General features: G+C 46.2%; 1 protein-coding gene across 1 annotated transcript; it reads right to left on the bottom strand.

Annotated features, from left to right (window-relative positions):
• Positions 1-3,895: 3,895 nt before the first annotated feature.
• THUMPD1 (THUMP domain containing 1) lies at positions 3,896-11,625 on the bottom strand. Its single transcript, XM_044274472.1, has 4 exons — positions 11,382-11,625; positions 8,213-8,393; positions 5,664-5,912; positions 3,896-4,319 (listed from the first exon to the last, which is right to left on the bottom strand). The coding sequence occupies exons 1-4, from the start codon at positions 11,577-11,579 to the stop codon at positions 4,066-4,068; spliced, it is 882 nt and encodes a 293-aa protein (XP_044130407.1). The 5' UTR covers positions 11,580-11,625; the 3' UTR covers positions 3,896-4,065.
• Between the last annotated feature and the right edge of the window lie 4,081 nt (positions 11,626-15,706).

The following is a 15,706-nucleotide window of genomic DNA, read 5'->3' as shown; positions in this document are numbered from 1 at the left end:
ATGTCCTATTCTTGTCCGCAATTGCGGACAAGAACAGGCATATTCTATTAGTGTGGTCCACAAAATGCGGAACGCACATTGCTGCTTTCCGTGTTTTGTGGATCTGCAAAACACGTTGCGGACGTGTGAAAAGAGCCTAAACCAGGCATATTGCTTGGCAGGGTTGATCATGCTGAGCAAAATAACACCCTTCTTTTTTTCTGTAGTCATCCTACAGAAAATTGCTTCTGAGATATTTTAGATTTATGCAAATAACATTTTTCGAGGCCATCATTTGCACAGCAATGTCATTATCACAAAGTGGGAATTAAAAAATGGAAAAAGTCAAAACTTTAGAAGATAATAAAAATGTATTTACAAAAATGAGAATCGTTCCTTTTGGGGCTGGTATTTCATAAAGAGAGGATAATAAACATGTTCATTTCTGTACCCAAATGTATAACATTACCAAGTTGGCTTCCTTCAGCCCTTAAAGAAAAATATCCTTAAAAGGTGTATATCCATCTCATACATAAAAGGCACATCTCTTAGGCCAGCTTTGGGTACGGCCGCTCGCTCAGGTTTCCTGATGCAGTTTGGAAAGCCAAAGGCAGGAGTGAACTCAAAAAAGAGAAGTAGTCTCTGTCCTTTATACTTCTCCTTGGTGTTGACTTCACCAGGAGACCTGACTGTGCGGGGAGCTGCAGCCCCTTCATGCTCAAATCAGTGAGTGGCTTAGAAATCGGACCGCTACTGATAAAGTGAGGACATATCCAAGTGATGATGGAATACCCCTTTAACCGTGGCGTGTAAAACAGTACTGGTAGGCACACATCCACCACACAAATGATAATTAGTTGCCCTTAAAGAAGAACTCCAGATTTTTTTTATTTGCCTATATAGTGCAGGGCGTGATCAAAGCATGAGGGATCAGCAACCTTCGGCACTCCAGCTGCTGGGAAACTACAACTCCTAGCATGCAAACATGCTCGGCTGTTCTAACGCCCACAGAAGTGAACAAAGCATTCTGGGAGTTTGTTTCTGAACAGCGTGAGGTTGCTGATCTCTGACAGAGGATCTTCTATATATCTATTTTATTTCATGTGTAATTTGTGGACTGGCAGCCATCTTTATTCCTTCTCTGCTATGTCTGTCTTGTTCACAGGAGCCCAGAACCGTCCACAGTACTCCAGGTGTGGTCTGACTAGTGATTTGTAAAGTGGCAGGACTATGTTCTCATCACAGGCATCTATGCCCCTTTTGATGCAACTAGGGTTGTCTCAGGTATTGAATTATAGATACCCAAATCGATACCGGGATTTGCCATTTACCGATACGAGGAGCAGAGAACATGGAGGGCGCTGTTCTGCCATGTTCCCTCAGCAGCACAGGGGAGAAGGAAGCAGTCGTCCCCCTCCCTGTGCCGCTGCCACCAATGAAGACAACACTCATTATTTCAAATACAGGAGGCGGGTGCTGGCTGCACAATCATTTAGCCGGCACCCGACCTCAGAGGTAGCTGCGATCCGTGGCAGTTAACGCGCCCATTACCTGAGGGGTTATCTTCATTGGTGGCGCAGTGCGCCTTCCCCAACTCCATTATTAAAGTCATTGGTGGCAGTGGCCACAGGGTCCCCTCCTCCTCATTGGTGGCAGCTTCTGATCGGAGCCCCAGCAGTGTAATCGCGGGGCTCCAATCTGTTACCATGGCAGCCAGGAGTCCTATTCACCCTAATAGAGCTCTATCCGGGTGAATAGGACAAGGGTTCTAGCCACTAAGAGGGCTAATAGTTAGTAACTAAAAAAAAAAAAGTTTAAAAAACAAACACCAAAATATAAAGTAAAAATCACCTCCTTTCCCAATTTTATATATAAACAATAAATAAACGTATTACATATCGCCACGTCCGACAAGTCCAAACTATTAAAATATAAAATATCTCCAATGCGATGAACGTCGTAAAACACAATTCGCCATTTTTTTGTCCCCCCCCCCCCAAAAAAAATAGGATAGGACTGTTCTAAGGGCCAGACGTTCCAGAAAATGCAGAATGCATGGTGTTTTTTTTGCACGGTATGGAGTATCACAATACTTTTTTATGGTATCTAATTCGAAACCCAATCAAAATGTTGGTATCGAGACAACCCTAGATGCAACCCAGGTCAGACTGTGCAGGGACTCATTGTACTGACAAGAGAAATGACAAAATCTTATTTGCCAGCCCCACCATAAATTTCCAGTTCAACACACAAGCACTGCTATGTCACCGCAAGTATTTACTGAAACAGATCTGTCTGGAAAGCTGAACTAAATGGACCCCAAACCACTATGCGACAGTACACATTAGGCGCTCTGCTCCTTTCACACGGGCCGATAATCAGACCAATTATCGGGGATGAGCGTTTGTATAAATGCACGTTCCTGATAATTGGCCTGTGTAAAAGGTGCTTGAAATCACCCAATGAACAAGCAAACTCTCGTGCATCGGGTGATCCGGTCGTTCTGCTGGTGCCAAAAATCATCGTTCCTGAGCAGCAGATCATGCTGTCTAAACAATGACCGGCTGCCCAATGGGTTCTGATGTGGATAAGCGATCACTGTAGTGGAGGCGACTGCCACAAGTAAATGCAGCCCTCCTCTCCACTGATGATCAGGTAATTATCGGGAATGTCTGGTTCATTCCCGATAGTTGCCTGATGATATAGCGGGACCTTATGCATCTATGGTCTGGAATACCTGGAGCGTTCCGATTTCTTCTCTCTTTCAGTTTTAAGTTGGAAGAGCGTGGAGCAGCAGGCCACTCTACTGTAGTGACTGTTAAGTCTGTGAGCTGGAAGCCCTACCAATGACCTGAAAAAACACCCTACCCGTTTGCACAGTTCGGGCTTACTCATGCACACAAACATTTTTTTCTGGGTGTAGTGTGTATGCAGACCCATTCACTTCAACGGGGCCGCAAAAGATGTCAACACCACACCGTGTACTGTCCGCATCCGTATGTCCCTTCCATTGCATCCGCAAAAATATAGAACATGCCTTATTCTTGTCAGCATTGTTCTATAATGGTCCGGACTCCCATTCTGTAAAATGTGGAATGCACATGGCCGGGATCCATGTTTTGCGGATCTGAACAGGCACTGCTTGTGTGCATAAGCCCTAATCAGATTTTCTGTAACTGTTTAAGCATCTGTATTAAAAAAAAAAAAAAGTCCATCACCCCCAACACACACTTTACAATATAATGCTAAAAAAAAAATTACATCCAGCTACCAGGCGCTCTATGTGCGCCAACCGTAAGTAGTGGAGAGGGGTAAACCAGTGAAGGGTAGGTTCACAGCTACAGTAAAGATAACCCGATAGTCTGTTCTGGAAGAGGAACAAACTACCAGACTTACCGCATTCTGCATTACCGGATCCCCATTGACTATGATGGGATCTGGTGGCTTTCTGACCAGACAAATACTGCTGCATGCAGTGGTATTTGTCTGATGGCTATCCGGCATGAATGGCGGGCTATGCTGGATACAGTAAATGCGGCAGTCTGTTCCTTTGCTGGAATAGACTACCAAATTACCTTTACCACAGATGTGAACATAGCCTTAAATGGCATCTGTCAGCAGATTTGTACCTATGAAACCGGCTTCCCTGTTGAGAAAAATTATGTTTTAATATATGCAAATGAGCCTCTAGGAGCAACAGGGGCGTTGCCGTTACACCTAGAGGCTCAGCTCTGTCTGCAACTGTTGCAGCCTCTGCACTTTGACAGGGCCAGACAGTGAAAACATCATCACGCTTGGCCCTATCAAAGTGCAGAGGGCGTAGCAGTTGTAGAGAGAGCTGAGCCTCTAGATGTAATGGCAACGCCCCTGTTGCTCCTAGAGGCTCATTTGCATATATCAAATCTTCATTTTTCTCAGCAATACAGGGAAATATGAACATGGGACTAACACAGACTCCTTCAGCTGCCAAGCGCACATGTAACAGGTCAGCCAGTGTCATAAGGACAAATCTGCTGACAGGTGCCCTTTAAAATCCATAAAACATTGTGGGTCTTCGACGTTCTTTGACTTCCCAGTACATGGTTCTTAGGCATCAGAGCCCACTACAGGGTCATCCTTGCTTTGTTCTTGTGCCTTTTCCTTTCCCTCCTCCCCCGCTGGTTCCTGTGGCTTTTCCTCCCGGGCGCTCTTTACCACCTCCTGCAGATTATACTTCCTGAACAGGGTGTAGTCCTTCACCACGCTAAGGCAACAGACGTTCTTGATGATCTCTACTACAATGGTGTACTCTGGGTTGGTCAGGTCCACTTTATTCTCTGGATTCAGGCTCCCAACTATTCCTGAAACATAAAAGAGTGTAAGTCTGTGCAGCCACAAAGCTCATCAATAGACTAACGCGAGATGTGGAATGATGGCTGCTGAATGCTGACGTCAGGGAAGGGGACATTCTACCAAGGATACATCACATGACAACCACAAGCTGCCACGCATTGCGCCCCAAGCAACCAGTGTTTCTTTGATGGATCTGGTCTTCAGTTTAAAGGAGTTGCAACTTTGAGGTGCCTTTCTGCCAGACCCCTAAACATGGTCTAAACCAGGCATGCTCAACCTCTGCAGCCCTCCAGCTGTTGAAAAACTGCAACTCCCACCATGCCCTGCTGTAAGCTGTTCAGGCATGCTGGGAGTTGTAGTTTTGCAACAGCTAGAGGGCCGCAGGTTGAGCATGCGGTTAAGCATGCCTGGTCTAAACGTCTCCCCGACGCTGTGTTCCAGCTCCTTTGCTCCCCGCCGCCTTACGCTGGTACCCACTTGGGTCACCTGGCCCCTGCTGACAAGTGGTCAATGTGTCACGTCACTGGGTCATGTGACACATGGGGGACATGTCACTGCTTCAGCCACGTCAAACGATATGTTGACACAATAGAGCCGGAACCCAGCGGCAGGAAGTAGGTGAATATGCTTACTTCCGAAGGTCCTGCCACATGGGGGATCTGCCCGAAAAATCCCAGAGGGTAAGTAACCCCTTTAAAAAGATATAGCTCTAGATCTGGAAAATCAGTCCTTCTCCTCGGTGGACACTGCAGTGCTAGCTGGCTCCTCTCACATGGAAACATCACAAGGCATAGGCTCCCAGGACATGACAGAAGATTTCCCCCCTCCCACCTCAATTTTTTTATTGGGTCCCTTCCCAATGTAGATATTTTTTTGCTCATGTTCTAATGTATATAGCAGTAGCCCCATTACACCAGATCTTCATTTTCAATGTGAGAAGAAAAAACCAGATTGGCTGTGTTGGACTTTTTTTTTTACCCAACCTTTTATTTCACCCCTGTCAAGAGAGTCACCCAGAAACCACTTGGGGGCATCCATTTGTCTCTCTGGCTGAAGCAGGGTGACAGACACCAGAGGCCATTGTAACAGCTTTATTACATAATGGCATGGCATACCATACCGTGAAGATGGCAGGTTAGGCCAAGTTCACATCTCCAGAAACCTGATCTGGCAGTTCACCGGTTCCCGGCACTGCTGGATATTGTCGGTCACCGCTGGACCCCATAGAGTCTATAAGATGGGTTTCGGCCAGAAAAACTGTTGTATGCATGTTTTCTGCCGGATCGGATTACTGGAGATGTGAACGTAACCTCACTACGAACCAGTGCCACCACACTGCAGGAACATCTCACCTGCCAGGTCCTTGATGACCTCGTCCCTGTTCATGTGATTGTTATTTCTCGCCTTATACACAATTTGAAAAGTTCCTTTGTTGGGAGCTTTAAACCAACGCTGGAAGAACGTCTCTGCGTATTTCCTGAGATCCTCGGGGAAAGCTTTACAAGTACCCGTGACGGGTAACATACGAAGGATGACTCTCGTCTTCTTCTTCTTCGTAGTGTGTAACTCGTTTAAAATGTGGTGGACCAACTTCTCGGGCTCTGAAATGAGACACGCGTTCACCAATATTAGTTAGAAATTGTCCCACATAATCACATGTAGGCAAAGCATGAACAAACTAAAGTGGCATTAACCCCTTCCCGCTCTGCAGCATACAGGTAGTTAACATCCAGGGCTGTAATAGTGCGGCCTTGGGATCTGTGCCTCTACCATGGCAGTTGGCTGTGTTAGGGTACTTTTTCACTAGCGTTTAAGTTTTCCGGTATTGTCATTCAATGGGGACAAAACTGAACTAAACAGAACGCTCCAAGATGTATACCGTTCCGTTTAGTTCCGTTCTCAGACCGGAGAGTAAACCGCAACATGTTGTATTTTGCTTTCCGTCCTGGGATGCGGAGCAAGACTGATCCAGCATGACCCCCAATGCAAGTCAATGGGGACGGATCCGTTTTCTCTGACACAATAGAAAACGGATCCGTCCCCCATTGACTTTCAATGGAGTTCATGACGGATCTGTCTTGGCAATGTTAAAGATAATACAACCGGATCCATTCATAACGGATGCAGATGGTTGTATTATCAGTAACGGAAGCGTTTTTGCTAAACCCTGCCGGATCCAGTTAAAACGCTAGTGTGAAAGTAGCCTTACGCAGCTGCCATCCTGTGCTAATGCAAGAGGCATAACCCTGATCCCAGACTACTGTAACTGCCACGGTCAATTTCTGACTGCGGTATCTAAGTGGTTAGAAAAAAAGAAGGAGGCTTCGTCTCTCTACCCATCCCCCCTCCCCCAGCGATTCTATCACAAAGTGACAAGGGTCTGCTATGGCGTTGATGGGTCTATGGCTTTTAACAGTTTTACTGGAATTGACATCATAATAAAGCTTCACATGACTGGTTTTGCCGTGTCTGTAACAACCCATCCAATAAAATATACTATTTTTATACTGAATAAAAAAATCTCTAAAAAAAAAAAAAGTCTGGTTCCTGAAAAATGAAATAAAACCAAAAAAAGTGTATGTAGCACAAAAAGGCACCAATGAAGACTACAACTTGCCCTGAAAATAAATAAATCATAGGTCTTTGAATGTGGTGACGTATAAAAAATAAAATATATTTTTTTTTAAATAAAATAATTATAAATAATTCTGCATGGTGAACACCATAAAATTAAAACACCAAAAAAAAAAGGAGGAATTGGTGTTTTTTTCCACACTGCCCCTTTAAAAAAAAATAATGATTAGATGCACCCCAAAACGGTGCAGTAAAAAAATTAAATTAATCTTGCAAAAAACAAGTCCTTATATGGTTATGTTGATGGGAAAAGTAAAAACAAATACAAAAAAAAAGCAGAAAAAAAAATAAAATAATGTTGTGTCCTTAAGGGCTCATGCACACGACCGTTGTTTTGTGGTCCGTTTTTCACGGATCCGTTGTTCCGTATTTAATATTTTTTTCTCTGATTCAAGTCCTCTTCCGTTCCGTTATTCCACAAAACATATCCGTATGGTTTCTGTAAGCGATCTGTTTTTTGCGGATTGGAAACGGAAACAGTAACTTATTAAACACATGAGCAATATGGGCTGAGCATAGCATTTCTACAGTATGGATCCGCAAAATACAGATGTGTTCAGTTTGCGTTCCGTATTTTCTGCAGACCCATTGACTTGAATGGGGCCTCGGACTGTGATTTGCAGACAATAGGACATGCAGTACTTTTTGGCGGAACGGAAATACAGAAATATGGAAACGGATTGCACACAGAGTACCTTCCGTTGTTTTTGCGGACCCATTGAAGTGAATGGTTCCGCATACGGTCCAAAAAAAAAAAACACGGAACGGAAGCGGAAAGAAAATACATTTGTGTGCATGAGCCCTAAGGGTGTGGTGACACTGGTCGCGGCCAGGATTGCAGAGTAGCAGTGATCCCATACAAATAAATGGAGTCGCAGCACAAGTAAAAAAAAAAAAAAAATCCAATACTGCTGTTTTGTTTCTGACTCGCGCTGCAATCCCATTCATTTCTATGGGATGATGACCAGTGTTGCTGTGTAGTCGGACCCTAACAGGTGAAGGGGATATTCCCACCTCGGCCCTTCTTGGCTAAGATCGGCACATGTATGTGGTGGATGGGGTTTTGGAGACAGCTGTGCTCCCATAGAGGTGAATGCGAGTTACAGAAGCAGTGCAGCGCAGCTCACTCGGCTGTTTCCGTAACTCCGACTATCGCATATGGCGGTTATTCCAATCTCTGCCAAGATCGTGAACCCCACATTGCCCCGCACTATTACTGGAACCCTCCCTCCAGCAACTACATGTAAAGAGGAACATGACAACTTACCTACATTCAGAGTCCTAATGAAAACAACATTATTAGCCCCACTTTCTACTGACTGAAATCTGCGCAAATTCTTTTCAGTCGATGTACGAATCTGGTCAACTTCTTTCTTTAGAGCGGCTTCAACATCATCATCATCATCTTCCTCCTCACTGCCTGACAGTTTATCTTCTTTCCCACACAGCTGTAGATGGAGGAACACATTTCCTTATCATTCAGGCAAGGACAGCAAACATGCAGGCTCAGGCCGTGTTCAGATGTGTGGATCTGGTGAGGAATCCACACTGAATGGATAATGAGACTCAATGGGGTTTTTACCAAAGCCCATTTACATACCCCCCAATAAACTGTTCCCATTTTAGGGTAGAGTGTGTATTTTTCAAATCTGCACCATGTCCTATATGTCGCAGAACAGAGCTGCGGTCGGAGTCACCACTGTATCGGGAAACACTATAAGGCCCCTTCCACACGGGCGAGATTTCCACGCGGGTGCAATGCGTGAGGTGAACGCATTGCACCCGCACTGAATCCAGACCCATTCATTTCTATGGGGCTGTGCACATGAGCGGTAATTATCACGCATCACTTGTGCGTTGCGTGAAAATCGCAGCATGCAACGCAGACGGCCCCATAGAAGTGAATTGGGCTGCGTGAAAATCGCAAGCATCCGCAAGCAAGTGCGGATGCGGTGCGATTTTCACACACAGTTGCTAGGAAAGGATCAGAATGGGGACCCGATCATTATTATTTTCCCTTATAACATGGTTATAAGGGAAAATAATAGCATTCTTAATACAGAATGCATAGTCAAATAGCGCTGGAGGGGTTAAAACATTTTTTAAAATAATTTTACTCACCTTAATTCACTTGTTCGCGCAGCCCGGCTTCTCTTCTGTCTTCATCTTTGCTGTGCACAGGAAAAAGACCTGTGGTGACGTCACTACACTCATCACATGGTCCGTCACATGATCCATCACCATGGTAAAAGATCATGTGATGGACCATGTGATGAGCGCAGTGACGTCGTCAAAGGTCCTATTCCTCAAAGAAGACGACAGAAGAGATGCCGGCTGCGCGGACAAGGGATGAGGAGAGTTAAAAAAAAAAAAATTTAATTTTTTTTTTAACCCCTCCAGCCCTATTGTACTTTGCATTCTGTATTCAGAATGCTATTATTTTCCCTTATAACCATGTTATAAGGGAAAATAATACAATCTACACAACCCCGATCCCAAACCCGAACTTCTGGGAAGAAGTTCGGGTACCAAACAAGCAGATTTTTCTCACGCACGTGCAAAACGCATTACAATATTTTGCACTTGAGCGGAAAAATCGTGCATGTTCCCGCAACGCACCCGCATCTTTTTCCGCGACGCCCGTGTGAAACCAGCCTAGGGCCTCTTTCACACGGGCGTGCGTGCCCCGTAGTCGCAATGCACGAGCACAGTCCGCGGGGAAGCCACAGCGGATCGCGGACCCATTCACTTGAATGGATCCGTGATCCTTCCGTTCCGCAAAAAGATAGCACATGTGCTATCTTTTTTGCGGAACGGAAGTATGGGATGAAACCCCGCGGAAGTACTCCGTAGTGCTTCTGTAGGCTTCCGCTCTGTGCTTCCGTTCCACATCTCCGGATTTGCGGACCCATTGAAGTGAATAGGTCCGCATCAGTAATGCGAAATGCCCACGGAAACGGCCCCAGTGTATTGCGGATCCGCCAGTGTGAAAGAGGCCTAAAAGCGCCCCCTTTTATTTTCAGGAATGACTGGGATCCTTGCAGTAAATGCTTTTTGGACTTTTGTACCTTTCACCTGCTGCACCCTTCTGGCTCCCTTCAGCCGTCATCTTGTCCTTGGGCTGTAAACTACTGGACAGACGTTTGCCAATGACTGGCTGCAGCAGTGATAGGTCCCCAGGCAGCACATCACTGCTGTGTCACAAGCTGCTTAGGGACATGTCACTGCTGAGACCAGTCACTGGCTGCAGCGGTTCTGATCGGTTGGGGTACCAGGTTATCAGACCCCCACCGATCAGATACTGATGACCTATTCTGTGGCAAATGTGCATCAAAGTTTGTGACTAAGGCCGCTTCCACACGAGTGAGTTGTTCCGGATTCGGAACGTGAGTATGTGGCAGCTTCCATCCTGACCTCCCAGCACTGCTGGGGTCACACAGCATTATATTGATATATGATGCTATGTAACCCTTACAGTTCTGGAATGTATTGGATAACAGTGACATAATGCTGTCAGTGTTATACATTACATTCAAGATCTCTAAGGGTTACATAGCATCAATCAATATAATGCTATCTGATCCAGTCAGTGCTGGGAGGTCAGGACGGGAGCTGTGTTAGGGCTCGTTCACACAACCGTTGGTGTCCCATTTCTGTATTGCGGATCCGCAATACATGGGCACTGTTCGGTTGTCATTCCGCATCACGGATGCGGACCCATTAATTTCAGCGGGTCCGCAAATCCAGAGATGCGGAGCAGAAGCACGGAACGGAATACTACAGAGTGCTTTCTGGGGTTCCGTACCGTGCCTCCGCACCGCAAGATAGAACATGCTCTATCTTTTTGCGGAACGGAGGGATCGCAGACCCATTCAAGTGAATGTGTCTGCGATCCCCATGCACCGATGTCAATGAACAGCAATGCTGATTCCCATTAGAAACGATGGGACTCTGATTCGCTGCAGTGTGAGCTATTCCGGTTGGTTGAAGTTATCCCCCATCCACAGGATAATTATTAGATCTGTGGGGTCCTACTACTGGGACCCCCACTAATCACGAGAACGGGGATCTTGTACCCCGTGGAGCCGTCCAAAATGAACGGAACAGCCAGTCGAGCATATTCCCAGCCGCTCCATTCATTTCTATAGGGGTTCCAAAGACAGCTCAGTACAGCGCTCTGCTATACTCCCATAGAAGTGAATGGAGCCGCTGTGCACACGCCTGACCGGCCGCGCCTTTCTTTTCAGGGGGGGCTCCATGGGGTACAGGATCCCCGTTCTCATGACCGGTTGGGATCCCAGTGACTGTATTACCCAGACTAGAGTGAGCATTAGCTGTAACCGTGTCTGCAGCTCTTGTAGGACTACACCTCCCAGCATGCAGCCCTCAGGACAGTTGTAGCTCCACAGGTTGTCACAGCAGATCTCAGCCCCTACCTTCTCGGCGCCGTACAGCAGCTCTCCGTACTCATTGAGCAGGCTGTAGGCTTCCGCCACGCACTTCCTCTCGTTCATGTTGCAGGTGATGAGGATGCCCTGCATGCCCACCTCCAGCTGCCTGCCCTTGTGCCGCTTGGCATTGCCCACATATTGCGTCTTCGCTCTCTTCTTCCCCTTCTGAACCTCCGCGCTCATCTCAGCAGTAGAACAACAGCGCCGCTCGCGCACAACACGTGGTCACTGGCGCTTTCCTCTGACGTCACCGGGGCGCGCCGCTGCATTGACAGCTGGTAACACGTGGTTTTGTGGTGGTGACTTGAATGGAGGTGCTCCTGATAGGTATGATGTCACCGGAAGAGGCGGGGACTCCCAGATTACAAGGGATATCAGTGCAAGTTAGTTTAGTCTTTACCGTGCAACCTTAGTACTGTGTGTGGAGGGGAGTGATGAGGCTTTCATTTTCAGTGGAACTGTATGTTGGAGGGGGAAGGTTATGGTATTTACATGGGACTGCAGGGAGTGGTTATTTTACATGGGACTGTATGGTGGATATGCTAAAGGAAGAGGAGTGATATTATTTACATAGGGCTGAATGGATTATTTTTTTTACATGGGACTATGTTGGAGGAGGCTGAAAGGAGGGGAGAAACAATTTACATGGGACTGCATGTTGGAGGGGAGCAATGGAGGGGCTGAAGGAAATGATGCAATTTACATGAGACTGTATGTTTGTGGGGTGCAATGTTATTTACATGGGACAGTACATTGGAAGGTAGAGATGATCTGCAGAATGGGGCTGTATGTAGGCGGGTAGAGATGTTCTGCAGAATGGAGCTGTATGTAGGCGGGTAGAAATGTTCTGCAGAATGGGGCTGTATGGGTATATGTAAAAATACACCCCAAAACACATTGCCCTACTTCTTCTGAGTACGGCGATACCACACGTGACACTTTTTTGCAGCCTAGGTGGGCAAAGGGGCCGAAAGTCCAACGAGTAACTTTAGGCTTTATAGGGTTGCTCACAATTTAGCCCCGCCCAAAATACCAGAACAGTAAACACACCCCACAAATGACGTCATTTCGGAAAGTAGACACCCCAAGGTATTCACTGAGGGGCATAGTGAGTCCGTGGGAGATTTTTTATTTTTTTTGGGCAGAAGTTAGCAGAAATGGAAACTTTATATTTATTTTTTTTCCTCAGAAAGTGTCATTTTCTGCTAACTTGTGAATTTTTTTTTAATCATACATGAACTCGCCATGCCCCTCCGCGAATACTTTGGGGTGTCTTCTTTCTAAAATGGGGTCATTTGGGGGGTATTTATACTATACTGGCGTTCTAGCACCTCAAGAAACATGACAGGTGCTCAGAAAGTCAGAGCTGCTTCAAAATGCGGAAATTCACATTTTTGTACCATAGTTTGTAAATGCTATAACTTTTGCGCAAACCAATAAATATACACTTATTGGATTTTTTTTTTTATCAGACATGTAAGCACAATACATTCTGACACAAACTTGTATAGAAATGTAATTATATTTGAACAATTTTACCAGAAAAAGTTAAAAATACACTTTTTTTGAGAAAATTGCGGTCTATTTTGATTAATATCAGAAAAACGAAAAATCTCAGCAGCAATCAAATACCACCAAAAGAAATCTGTATTTGTGAGAAGAAAAGGAGATAAAATTCATTTGGGTGGTAAGTTGCATGACCGAGCAATAAACGGTGAAAGTTGTGAAGTGCCGATTTGTAAAAAAAGGGCCTGGTCACTAGGGGGGGTATAAACCTGTGGTCCTTAAGTGGTTAAGGAACACCCCTTTTGTGATGTCATGTCTGCTATTTAAGTCAATGTAATGTGAATAAAGTGCGCCTCTTCTACCATGGCTCAGGGAAGAGAGACGATGCTTTCATGAAACCACCTAGTGTGTCTGGTCTCATTATAAAGCAGTATGGGGCACACATACTTATACTTCTAATTGATTTGGCACCACACAAAGAAGAAGGAGAAGCGCATTTGCAGTACTGCACCCAATATTCCAAGATCTTTTTTTAATTTTTTTATTCTGTTTATTTAAAGCAGATCCGCAAAATGACAAGAACAAGGGTCATGTACATACAAATCGTACAACAATGTATTCCCCATGTTCCCACTACGAGAACAAAGGAGTCGGTACGGCATTTAAAGGATCATGAGCCTTAGGGCTCTTTCACACCTGCGTTCTTTTCTTCCGGCATAGAGTTCCGTCGTCGGGGCTCTATGCCGGAAGAATCCTGATCAGTTTTATCCTAATGCATTCTGAATGGATAGAAATCCGTTCAGGATGCATCAGGATGTCTTCAGTTCAGGACGGAACGTTTTTTGGCCGGAGAAAATACCGCAGCATGCTGCGCTTTTTTGCTCCGGCCAATAATCCTGAAGACTTGCCGCAAGCCGGATCCGGAATTAATGCCTATTGAAAGGCATTAATCCGGATCCGGCCTTGAGCTAACGTCGTTTCGGCGCATTACCGGATCCGACGTTTAGCTTTTTCATAATGGGTTACTATGGCTGCCGGGACGCTAAAGTCCTGGCAGCCATGGTAAAGGGGAGCGGGGAGCAGTATACTTACGTCCGTGCGGCTTCCGGGGGCGCTCCAGAATGACGTCAGGGCGCCCCATGCGCATGGTGCCTCGTGACGTCATTCTGGAGCGCCCCGGGAAGCCGCACGGACTGTAAGTATACTGCTCCCCCGCTTCCCCCCAATACTACTATGGAAACCAGGACTTTAATAGCATCTGGCTGCCATAGTAACACTGAACGCATTTTGAAGATGGATCCGTCTTCAAATGCTTTCAGTTCACTTGCGTTTTTCCGGATCCGGCGTGTAATTCCGGCAAATGGAGTACACTCCGGATCCGGACAACGCAAGTCTGAAAGAGGCCTAACACATGCGTATCTGACTGCATTTTTTAAATAAATAAAACAGTGATCAAGAACCGGGGAGGGAGAGGGGGTCGTGGGGAAAAGAAAGGGCAGGGCTACACTGCCAGGGGACCCAAGGTGTATATTCCAAGATCTTGCTGACAGACTCCATTTACAGCAGGCATAGTGCCTGGTAGGTTTCATTAAGCTGAATTAAAGGAGCCCTCCATTACTGCAATCTGATGCACGGTTGTATCTGAAGGGGTTGGCCTAGCCCCCTTGTAGCAACACTTCACCTCCTTTCCCCCCAGTTGCTATTCCCAACATGGCCTGATAGACAGGGCCAGGCATCCTCACTGTTCACTTATTGGATTTTTTTTTTTATCAAAGACATGTAAGCACAATAAATTCTGACACAAACTTGTATAGAAATGTAATTATATTTGAACAATTTTACCAGAAAAAGTTAAAAATACACTTTTTTTGAGAAAATTGCGGTCTATTTTGATTAATAATGCAGCTTGCAGCGTTTTGGTGTCCCCCTGTCCGTGCGGAGCCAAACGGATCCGTCCTGACTTACAATGCAAGTCAATGGGGACGGATCCGTTTGACGTTGACACAATATGGTGCAATTGCAAACGGATCCGTCCCTCATTGACTTTCAATGTAAAGTCAGGAGTCCCTTTTATACCATTGGATCGGAGTTTTCTCCAATCCAATGGTATATTTTAACTTGAAGCGTCCTCATCACCATGGGAACGCCTCTATGTTAGAATATACCATCGGATTTGAGTTAGATCGTGAAAACTCAGAGCCGACAGTATATTCTAACACAGAGGCGTTCCCATAGTGATGGGGACACTTCAAGCTAGAATATACTAAGAACTGTGTACATAACTGCCCCCTGCTGCCTGGCAGCACCCGACCCCCAGTATTAAAAGCATTGGTGGCCAGTGCGGCCCCCCCCCCAGTATTAAAAGCATTGGTGGCCAGTGCGGCCCCTTCCCAGTATTAAAAGCATTGGTGGCCAGTGCGGCCCCCCCCCCCCTCCCCTATTAAAAGCATTGGTGGCAGTGGCCACAGGCTAACAACCCCCTCCCCCATCATTGGTGGCAGTGGCCACAGGCTAACGACCCCCCCCCCATCATTGGTGGCAGTGGCCACAGGCTAACAACCAACCCCCCCCATCATTGGTGGCAGCAGAGCGGCATTTCCGATCGGAGTCCCAGTTTAATCGCTGGGGCTCCGATCGGTTACCATGGCAGCCAGGACGCTACTGCAGTCCTGGCTGCCATGGTTACTTAGCTTATACTTACCTGCGTTGTCAGTGGCCGTCCGGGCGCTCCTCCTACTGGTAAGTGACAGGTCTGTGCGATGCGCCGCTACACTATACTGACAGCCGGCTACAGTTTTGAAGCG

Source organism: Bufo gargarizans, unplaced genomic scaffold, assembly GCF_014858855.1.
Source record: "Bufo gargarizans isolate SCDJY-AF-19 unplaced genomic scaffold, ASM1485885v1 original_scaffold_1772_pilon, whole genome shotgun sequence".
Classification (NCBI taxonomy): Eukaryota; Metazoa; Chordata; class Amphibia; order Anura; family Bufonidae; genus Bufo; species Bufo gargarizans.
The sequence above is the reverse complement of the archived record's forward strand: the minus strand, read 5'-3'. Positions and strand labels throughout refer to the sequence as shown.